This window comes from Amphibalanus amphitrite, unplaced genomic scaffold, assembly GCF_019059575.1.
Source record: "Amphibalanus amphitrite isolate SeventyFive unplaced genomic scaffold, NRLGWU_Aamphi_draft 001075F_arrow, whole genome shotgun sequence".
Taxonomy (NCBI): Eukaryota; Metazoa; Arthropoda; class Thecostraca; order Balanomorpha; family Balanidae; genus Amphibalanus; species Amphibalanus amphitrite.
The window spans coordinates 191,703-201,681 of record NW_024882569.1 but is presented as its reverse complement, the minus strand read 5'-3'; the positions used below and the strand labels follow the sequence as shown (position 1 = coordinate 201,681).

The window sequence follows — 9,979 nt, the reverse complement described above, 5'->3', positions numbered from 1 at the left end:
CGCCATAAAATGCGCTAATGTGACATTCAACTTTCAAAGCTAACATTCAAGAAACTACGCAGCGAGCTACGATTTCAAATCGCTATAGCATTTCGTTTGATATTTTTGAAAGCGCGGCCTTTTCTGATCCATGAGCAGGTGCAGCGAAAGTTATGAAGTAATATGAACACATTCGGCAATACTGCATAGGCGACAACCGACAACAAATCAACAAATCAGCGCGGGATTTCGCTGATCTTGGGTTGGGAAGTTGATATAATAGACGATAATAAGCGCCCTAAACCAAAACAACAACAACATAGACGATAATAAGCAAATACCTAACTAGAAGTAGGCAAGCAAGATACGGACGTGTCAATTGCTGATAGTGATACAGCACAATGCCGAAGAGTGAAAGAGGGTCCTGAGATATGACCTGAAGGCTGAAGCTAAAACATAAAGAGATGTCCAAGAAGTTGAAGTGGTCTATTCTGATCCGATTTTGAATTAAGTATTGGTATAGGTAAACCAGAATGGATTCTGATGCAGATAGCAATATGGCTGCTGAATGCGGAAGTGAAGGTGAGGGTGCTTGTTAATGTTTTGAATGTTCATAAGTGGTTATTGTGATTGAATGTGCTTGCAGTTCTGGGCTATTTCAATTTTGTATTTTCTAATTCTGAAGCCAGGTTTTTAGTTAATTTCGGACATGGTTTTGAAAGTCTGAATTATTTTTGGCAATATTTGATGTAGTTACCAACTCTTGCTGGCTGCTGCCCTTTGTATAATTTGCTTGACACTTATTATTATCCATTGACGATTTGTGGAATCAGATTATAACTTGTGTATGCTTTGTTTTCATTGTTTCTGGTAATCTCTGAATTACCTTATTTCATTCCTCATAAGTAATTGGTTAGCCAAGCAATTATTTTTATAATAATATAATTTGGCAACAGGCAATACAAAACTATTTTCAACTGCGTGCTCCAGAATAACAATATATTAGTATATTCTTAAAGAGAGGTTGATACTTGATAGCCTGGAAGGCTAATGCATGTCCATTGTTCATACTCTGATGATGTTATTGGAAACACTTACAGGCTTCATTTGGGAACAATATTTGGAAGATTCTGAATTGGGAGCTGCAGACTCATCGGTATTTAAACATGTAAGAAGATGTGATTGGTGTCTTAGTACAATCATTTCATTTCATTTAGATATATTTTATGACAGCACATGATTCATGGTAGGCAGATTGAGATTATGGTAAATGGAAAGCAAGTGCTTATTACATTTGCAGCAAATTAAATAGATTTTTAGGGTAGTTGACAAATGAGGAATGATCAATAACTTGTCATTTATACATCTTAGCTAGTCATTGAGTAAGCCTTCATCTTCAGTCCTATTTCTTTCTAAGATACCCCAGTCATAAGGGCATTCTCACATGTGTGAATGACTCCATGGCTGTGCTGCAGGTTCAGCAGGATGCACCCACCTACTCAGTCGGAGATGTGGTGGAGGTGGTGGCAGGTGGCGGTGAATCGGTCTGGCCTGCCACGGTCACCATGGTCTGTGATGGTCTGATCAGGTCAGTGCTGGAAGGTGCTAGCAGGGATGAGGAGCTCAATCTGCCATCTGGATAACCAAACACCAAGAAACAATAAAGGTGAAACTTGCTTAGATACTGTTGAGGAATCTGATCGCAAGAGACATTGTTTGGTTTGAGTTGAGGTGACTGACATGCATATTTGTCAAAACCTACATCTAGCCAGTAACGTTCCCGTCGACCCCGGCAGGGTGCGGTACCTGGGCAGCAGCGGCTCGGCTGGCGATCTCTGGTGCGACGCGGCCGGCTCCCGGCTACGACCGCTCGGGTGGAGCCGGCAGCAGGACGTACCGACGGTGGCGCCGCCTGGAATCTCAGCCGACGAACTACCAGAGGGCGTTACGGGTCTGAAACAGGAGCAGGGGGCGCCACCAGTCCGGACGGTGAGCAGGGACCGACGCGACGGTCGGGCTCGTCACGAGTAATGTCCACCGTCTGCTCTTGAGTAATGTTTGCTGCCGCCGTGTGGCTGGTCTGAATTGTGTCGATGTTCAGCTAAGTCTTGAGTGTGGTGAGTGGCAGCTGCGTACGGGCAGCTGTGTCTGGGGTATCTGCTTGTTTCAGTCTGTCTACCGCAGGGCTGCGGAGTCGGAGTCGGAGTCGGAGTCGCAGTCGGTCGGAGTCGACAGTTGTGACCTGGGTCGGAGTCGGAGTCGGAGTCGATTTTAGAAACCCGAGCCGGAGTCGGAGTCGGAGTCACCGAAAATCTGTCGACTCCGCAGCCCTGCTAGGTCTGCGGAGTCGGAGTCGGGAGTTGGAGTCGGTCGGAGTCGACAATTCTGCCCGGAGTCGGAGTCGGAGTCGGAGCTGGTTTTTGAAAGCCGGAGTCGGAGTCGGAGTCGCCGAAAATCCATCGACTCCGCAGCCCTGGTCTACCGTGTACCGGCCACTGTCTGGTGTTTCTGATTGTCTTGCCGTGTCTGCTGTGCACGGACCACTGCCTGGAGTGTCTGATTGTCTTGCCGTGTCTGCTGTCTGCAGTGTGGAGTGGATCTGGAGCGGATCACCGAGGGGATGAAGCTGGAGCTGCTGGACGATAACGAGCCGTACCACGTCTGGACGGCCACGGTATGACTGGAAACGATCTGAACTGACTGATCACTGACCCAACTTAACCGCGCATTACACGACCCGAGCTGGTTTGTCCAGGCTATCTGACATTCAAATGGTACCCAGCTCCAAACCGTTGCCGACTCTCACCCATTTCAAGCAATGTTACTTTACTTCCTCAGGAAAGAAAAGTAATTTTTTTCCGAATTGAGAGAATCTCCGAACAATTCGCCGATCGACGGGGCGCACGTCGATGGCCGAGGTTATCCACCAACTGACATTACCCCTATATGATATGCATTCTGCACCCACCCAGGCCTGTCCCCTGCCATCTGCAGTGGAGCTCAGTATGGCCGCTGTCTCCTCTCCCAGGTTCTGGAGCGGTGCGGGGTCCGCCTGCACCTGCGCCGCGACACACTGGATAACACGCCGGACCTCTGGTTGTGCGCCAACTCTCCGCGAGTCCGACATTTCGGCTGGACGGGCCGTACCGGTAAGTCCGACCGGTAACAGATGTGACCGGTGTGTGATTTAGTGGTGGAACCGTCCGTGCTGGGTCCGCGCTGCCCCGCCCCGTCAGCACTGAACACTGGTGTCAATCGACACCTTGCTTTTCTCGATACATTTTTATAGGTACCTATGGTTGTATAGTAACGACTCGGCCGCACTTAAACAATTTGGAAATTTGTTTATTCGGTATAATGACCACTTCTATTACGGTTTTTGCGTTTCGATGTGTAATAAGTTACAAGCGTCATGCCAGGTGGGTAGAAACAAGTCAACTTAGATAATAACTTCTGCTACAGCTACATCTACTTCCTCTGCTCTAAGGTTCTTCGATGCAGTGCCACTTGGAGTGGTACCCCTGCTGTCATTCCCATAATTTAGCCCGTGCTCGTTTTTCGCCATCAGGCGCTCCGTTCGTGTACCGGCCGCCGAGCTCGTGTGCCAACGACCGTACCGAGGCGGAGTGGCAGGCCATTCTGGAGATGAGCCGGGACGAGGCGCGTCAGATGGCCGTCGACGACTCCATACTGCCGGTGGGTACTAGGTACCTGCTGCTGACAACGCAGCCGTCGGACTGGCCTACGTCCGACCTTGAGTGATTTTGGAGAGACGATCGCATCATGGTCGGTGGATTGCTTCTGTTACGTTTACGTCATACATTAGTCTTCGCAGCTTTTTAAGTCATAACTTGTTTCGTATTGCGGGAAACTACTTGAAGATCCGAACACAATATGTGTCATACTTATCATAGTCAAAGCCAGGAAGTGCATCTGTTCACGTTCATTTAACGACACCCGTTCCTCTCGTGTAACCGGCAGCACGTCAAGTTCGAGTTTCCCACCAAGCACTCGCTGACCGTGGGCTGCCGACTGGAGGCCGTGCACCCGGACCGCACGGCCATCTGCCCGGCCTCTGTGGTCGCCGTCATAGACTCGTACTTCTTCCGTGTGCAAATAGATGACTCCACCGTCTCGTGGCTGTCCTCACTGGACGATCCGACCATCCTTCCGTTCGGTGAGGCGGGACACAGTGATGGCAGTGATGTAAGTTGGTATGCTCAGTTGTTTGTCATGTCTTGGCTATGTTTACAAAAATCATGTCATCCTTTGAGGTAGATAAATTGTCGCTAAAAGCATTCACAACGGAGATTGATCAGAACTATTTTTAGTTTGCATCCACCGTATCCACTGAGAAAGGCGATCAATCTCGTGTCAGTTACTCTCGTGATCTCGTGATTAATCTCGTAATCCAGTGTCGGTGTTCTATTTGTGATATTAATGTTTCGTAGACATTTCTCTGTCAAACGAGGATAGTTTGCTGAGCTCGGTCCGCCGTTCCCGTTGTGTGTTACAGGTTGGTGCCAGGAGCACGGTCTGGACTGTTCCGGCGACGACCTGCTACCCTCCCGGGCTCCCTCCCCCGAGGAGGAGAATACCACCCAGCCGACCTCCCCACTCCAGAACCTATCCGAGGGAGCCGAGAAACTTCCGAACGGGGACGGACACCAAACAGAGGAGCCGGCGATCAAACAGGAGATAGATGATACACCGGACAGTCAGCAGACAGCTGATATAGCAGACAGCCAACAGACAGAGAACATAGCGGACAGTCAACAAGCATCGGATCTCGGAGGCAGTCAGCAGACAGACGACATAGCAGACAGCCAGGAGCCAGATGGCATACCAGACAGTCAACAGAAAGAAGACCTGTCAGACAGCCAGGAGACGGTGAATATATCAGACAGTCAGCAAACAATAGGTCTTCCAGACAGCCAGGGAACAGAAGATCTGCCAGATAGCCAGACGCCAGACGAGATACCGGACAACCAGCACCTGGAAGATGTGCAAGACAGTCTCCATACCTTAGATCTCCCAGACAGTCAACAGACAGTAGACATAGCAGATAGCCAGCAAACAGTGGATATACCGGACAGCCAGATGATGGAAGACATACCAGACAGCCAGCAAACATTGGATCTCGCAAACAGCGAGCAGACAGGGGGCATATCAGTCACCCAGCAAGTCGATCTGCCAGACTATACCGAAGACGATGACCCACTGCTCAGCCAACAGGCTGTGGATATTCCCGAAACCTCTGAGCCTGATGCCATGCTGGTGGATAATACGGGCCTGGGCCTGTCTGACATTGAATCGATGGACGATTTCCCAGACAGTCCGGTGATGTCTCCGCTGTCTGATTCCCGACAGGCAGACAACGGGCCGGACAGCGGGCGGACAGCGGAGCTGAGCGGGTCGCTGTCTGGCGGCGTGGTGGGAGAGTGGCTGCTCGAGGAGCCCGGTCAAGGGACGGACGAGCCGGCCGTGCTGGATGGTGGCGAGCCGTGGCTCCATCTCAGTCCCGTCTCTGAGGAGGTGCTGTCCCGGCCGCCGACGGGGACTGGCGAGCGGCGGACACCGTCCTGCGCCGCCAGTCCCGGCTCGCGGCCGCAGTCTGGTGCCGGTCCACCGCCGTCAGAGCCGAGCCCGCCCGGTGACGATGTATTACTGGGGGAGATAACCAGCCCAGGGCTCAATCAGGTGGAGCGGGATATTCCGGGCCCAACTGAGATTGAGGACAGCCCTGAGCCCGTCGAAGTGGAGCTGTCACTCGGCTGTGATCTCTCCCCGACGGCCACCGACGCGCAGTCGGAAGGCGGTGACGATGTTCCTCCTGAGGACGTGCTCCTCGAGCTGGAGGATGGAGATGATCCCGCTGAGGACGGCGAAGTCCCTCCGCCGGAGGACGTGCTTCTCGAGTTGTTGGACAGCAATAACCCTCCGCTGGAGAACGTTGATGACTCTCCAATGGAGGAAGGCAAAAATGCTTCACCAGAGGATGGTGATCATTCTCCGTCGGAAAACATACCCGCCGAGCCGGAGTCACCGATTGAAACTGCCCTCCATTCGACGGAAAACGAATTGCTCTCGGTCGCTGAGGCTGCCCCACCGACAACCGACACAGAACCACCGTCTTCTGATCTTCCTGCGGGTCTGGACGCCACTATTGCCAGCGCTCTTCCTGAGGCTGTCGCCGCTCCGTTGCCAGCTAATGATGCCTCTATCGTTCCTCAGCCTGTGGCTGCGGCGGGCAGCGCGGCATCCCTAATTACTGAGCCGCCGACGACCGGTGGTGTCTCTGCAAGCAGCGCGGCTCCCTTGATCGAGACGGCGCCGCTTGAAGACACCGCAATCCAGCACCAGCAGGAGAAGATGGTCGACAGCTCCGCACCTGCTGTGACCGATGCCCTTGTCGGCTCCCCCCGTGCCAGGACGGGCCCTGTCCCTGTGGAGTCCTTTGTGACTGTCTCGGCCGATGGCGGGCGAAAGGAGGATAACGACTCATCTGCCGCCGGCTCTGGTCCCAGGAAGTCTCCTGCGGCGGGCTCCGGTCTAGATCTTGTGGAGTCTGTGGTGGCAGCGCCAGCCGGTGGTATAACACCAGAGGATGTCTCTCCGGCCGTTGGGCCCGGTCCTTTGAAATCTCCTTTGACTGCACCAATCACTGGTGTGCAGTTGGAAAACAGCAGTTCCGCTGGCGCTGGGTCCGGTCCTGTGGAGCCTGTTGAGGCGACGCCGGCTGGTGGAGGGAGGACGGAGGATAACGGCTCATCTGCCGCCGACTCATGTCCCGTGGATTATCATGCGGTGGTGACAACGCCGGCCGGTGGCGAGCGGCCAAAGAACAGTTTTACTGGCGCCGGAGCTGGTCCTTTGCAGCCTGCCGAAACGACTCCGGTCAGTGGAGAACGGACGGCGGAAAATGAGTCCTCCCGTGCTGACTCTGGTCCCGATAAGTATCTTGTGACTGCGCATTCTTCAGACGAGCGGTCAGAAAACAGTCTCCCTGGCAACGGACCTGATCTCATCGAGTGTTCTGCGGCCAGCTCCGGTGTCGGTACTGAAGGTTCTTATGTGACAGTGTTAGCCGGTGGCCGGAAGCAGGAAGACGACTCCTCTGGTGCAGAGCCCGGATCTGGAGCATCTCCGGCAGTCGGCTCCGGTGTCGGCGCTGAAGGTTCTTCTATGACTTCGCCAGCCGGCCGTGCGCAAACAGAGGCTGACGACCGCTCAGCCGCCAAGCCCGAATCTGAGAAGTGTCGACCTGTGGCCGGCGTCGAACTCAGTCCTATTGAGTCTACTGTTACAGCTCCGGTCGCTGGGCCGCCGGAGGAGACAGGCTCAGCTAGCGCCGACTGCGGTCTCGTGAAGTCTCCTGTGGTTGGTGCCGGTCTCAGTCCTGTACAGTCTTCTGTTGAAGTACCGGCTGTTGAAGGACCACCGGAGAAAGACGACTCCTCTGGCGCCAGTGACGATCTCATGGAGTCTGCTACGGCGGCGCCGACTAGCGATGCGCAACCACAGGATATCGTCTCCACTGCTGTCACTCCTGATCCCGTGGAGCCTTCTGCTTTGACTGCACTGACCGCTGACGAGCCACCGGAGGTCAGCTCCTCTGCCGCCGGATCCTGCCCTCTAGATTCACCTGTGACTGTGTCATCCATTGGTGGGCCTACGGAGAAAATAGACGCTTCAACCGCTGGACCCTGTCCGGTGGATCCTCCCGAGACTGCGCCGGCCGCCGAAGAACCCCCCGAGGACGATACCTCACGGCTTCAGTCCTCCGACCTGGCGGCCCAGGAGCCGGCGGACGAGGTCGGACTGGCCGCCGGCACTGCTCTGGAGCTGGTGGATCCCGAGGCGCCCGACCAGCTGTGCGCGGCAGCCGTGCAGCGCACAGCCGGACACCTGGTGTGGCTACGGCTGCTCTCGGCGGCAGGGTGAGTGCGGAGATCAGAGAAAGGACCCAGGGGTGGCAGACGACTGTCGAGAGGGCTGTGTGGGCCTCTCGTGTCACGTGTGGCCAGACATATAATCTTTACAGTTGAAGGCTATTGGATGAGAGCTACGCAACACTCCATCTGCCCATGATAGCAGAGCTGTTAATATCCGGGCTTTTGACGGGATTCTTGGACTGGTGCATGCTGTCTGTAATATCCAACTTACTGTCTGCTTATCAGTTCTCCAAAATGCCACTTTGTTAGGCATACAATGTCACCGAGTTGATGTATCAATTTCCCCACGTCCTGTCCATCTGTGGTTTGCTGCCATTAGACCTTGTCAACCTTGTGTGCCAATGCCCCATCAGCGAGAGCCTGGCCCTCTCTGACTTCTCTCCATTCCCACTACACACGCACACAAACCATCAGCGGACTCTGACCATCCCCTCTCCCCCTCAGCGCACCAGACTTCATCTACCCGCACATGAGCGACTCGCTGTTCCCGGTGGGATGGGCGGCGTCCAACGGCGCATCGTTCCAGCCGCCCCTCGACTGGGGCGACCGCCGCCCCCGCCCCCGCCCCCGCCCGCGCCGGCGACGCCGCTCGGCTGGAGACCGCCGCCACCGGACGCACAGGTGAGGATCCTCCCCGGACGTGATTTAGGCTCCCCGGACACTGCTGCTTTGTGAGGGAGTGGAAAAGTCGCTCGGCTTTATGACAGTGAGTAAGGAGCCAGCACTTCGTATAGAGGCTATTTGGTACGTTGGATTAGTTTAGAGTTTCACACAGCGGTGATTAATTTCTAGAGGGAAAGTTGGGTTCATTCTTTCATAGGTGGTTAATTGCGGCGACTAGGAGCTGGGTTCTCATGAGCGGATGTGACCTGTAAAAGCGATAGTGAGGAGGTGACGTGGTCCGTTACCCGAATCTGTCCTGTTCTCGTTTGGACGGGACACTGGTACTCGGTTCTCCAGTACGTAGGTAACACGGTCTTGTCTCATTGCCCCGTTCTGATTCCCGTGGTTGCTCGGCAGCGCTGCGGACGGCTCGGCTGGGTCTGAGGCGGAGGAAGCTGAGCTGCCGGGTCCAGACAGTGCAGCCAGTACGTGGACGGGGCCTCTGTACGTCAACACGTCCTGCTGTACCGGCCCGCTGCTCAGCACCAACAAGCTGGTGGCGCAGCCAAGGGTAGGTGCTGATCGGCCCCGCCCCCTTCTGTACCGACGCTAGGCCTCCCGCTCCCCCACGTCCTGCGCACTTCTCCGTACTCGCCCCCGCCAACGCTAACGCTCCCCCTCCAGGTTCATGGCCCCATCGTAACCCCGCCCTGCCTTGGGCTCGCCACGAGCAGGGAAATGGAGGGATATCCCGGCTGATAATATGGGCCACTGCATAGTTAAAACGTGCCATTTCGCCATTACGGGGATGCTTGCTAAGTCCAAATAATGAATTCATAAATCCGCTTATCAACTGTGGATGGAAAGAGTGGATACTAATGGGTTTCACAGAATTATGTGGCTTGTAGTCGCTAATGGAGTTGTTAAATAGGATCTTGCGGATAGTATCTATCTGCCGAATGCCCTGCAGTCAGGTAGGCGAGGCCTGTCAATCCAGAACAATGCCCCAGTGCGGTTCGAACGGTTCGATCTTAGATCTCCGTCCTCTGGTCGTTAACGGAAATGTCGACGGAAATTGCCGCCAATCTACCTCAGACACCCTCCCACCAGCCAGCTAGTCCTGTGAAGATTTTAAATGGCATGAGATCAATGGCGGATCCGGGATTTTCTTCGGCTAGGGGCCAATGGCATCGGGGGCGGCATGTTTTCCACTTGTCAGGGGCGGCCAAATGTACGATTGTGGCGCCAATAGTGAGGATCGAAGATAACTTTTTATCTAGCCCCTTCCTCTGATATTGTTTTAGTTATTGGCGATTTTTATAGAGTTGCGGCGCTCTGATAAGAAGCTCGTTAGGGCGGGATATTTTTTCGGTTAAGGGCTTTAGCCACCAAAGCTCCTCCCCTGGACCCGCCCCTGTATGAGATGTTGCCAGCAGCACTGC

The 9,979-nt window shown here is 54.2% G+C and overlaps 1 protein-coding gene across 1 annotated transcript in view; it reads left to right on the top strand.

Moving 5' to 3' along the window:
* The first annotated feature begins 35 nt into the window (after window positions 1–35).
* The window catches only part of LOC122369815, a 45,596-nt gene continuing 35,652 nt past the window's right edge, over window positions 36–9,979 (top strand). Inside the window, exons 1-11 of the mRNA XM_043344852.1 lie at window positions 36–561; window positions 1,080–1,147; window positions 1,455–1,567; window positions 1,776–1,968; window positions 2,567–2,653; window positions 3,008–3,128; window positions 3,548–3,675; window positions 3,961–4,156; window positions 4,496–7,919; window positions 8,379–8,555; window positions 8,955–9,108. Coding sequence (XP_043200787.1) covers window positions 513–561; window positions 1,080–1,147; window positions 1,455–1,567; window positions 1,776–1,968; window positions 2,567–2,653; window positions 3,008–3,128; window positions 3,548–3,675; window positions 3,961–4,156; window positions 4,496–7,919; window positions 8,379–8,555; window positions 8,955–9,108 — 4,710 coding nt within the window. The 5' untranslated portion in view covers window positions 36–512. The remainder of the gene's footprint in view (window positions 562–1,079; window positions 1,148–1,454; window positions 1,568–1,775; window positions 1,969–2,566; window positions 2,654–3,007; window positions 3,129–3,547; window positions 3,676–3,960; window positions 4,157–4,495; window positions 7,920–8,378; window positions 8,556–8,954; window positions 9,109–9,979) is intronic.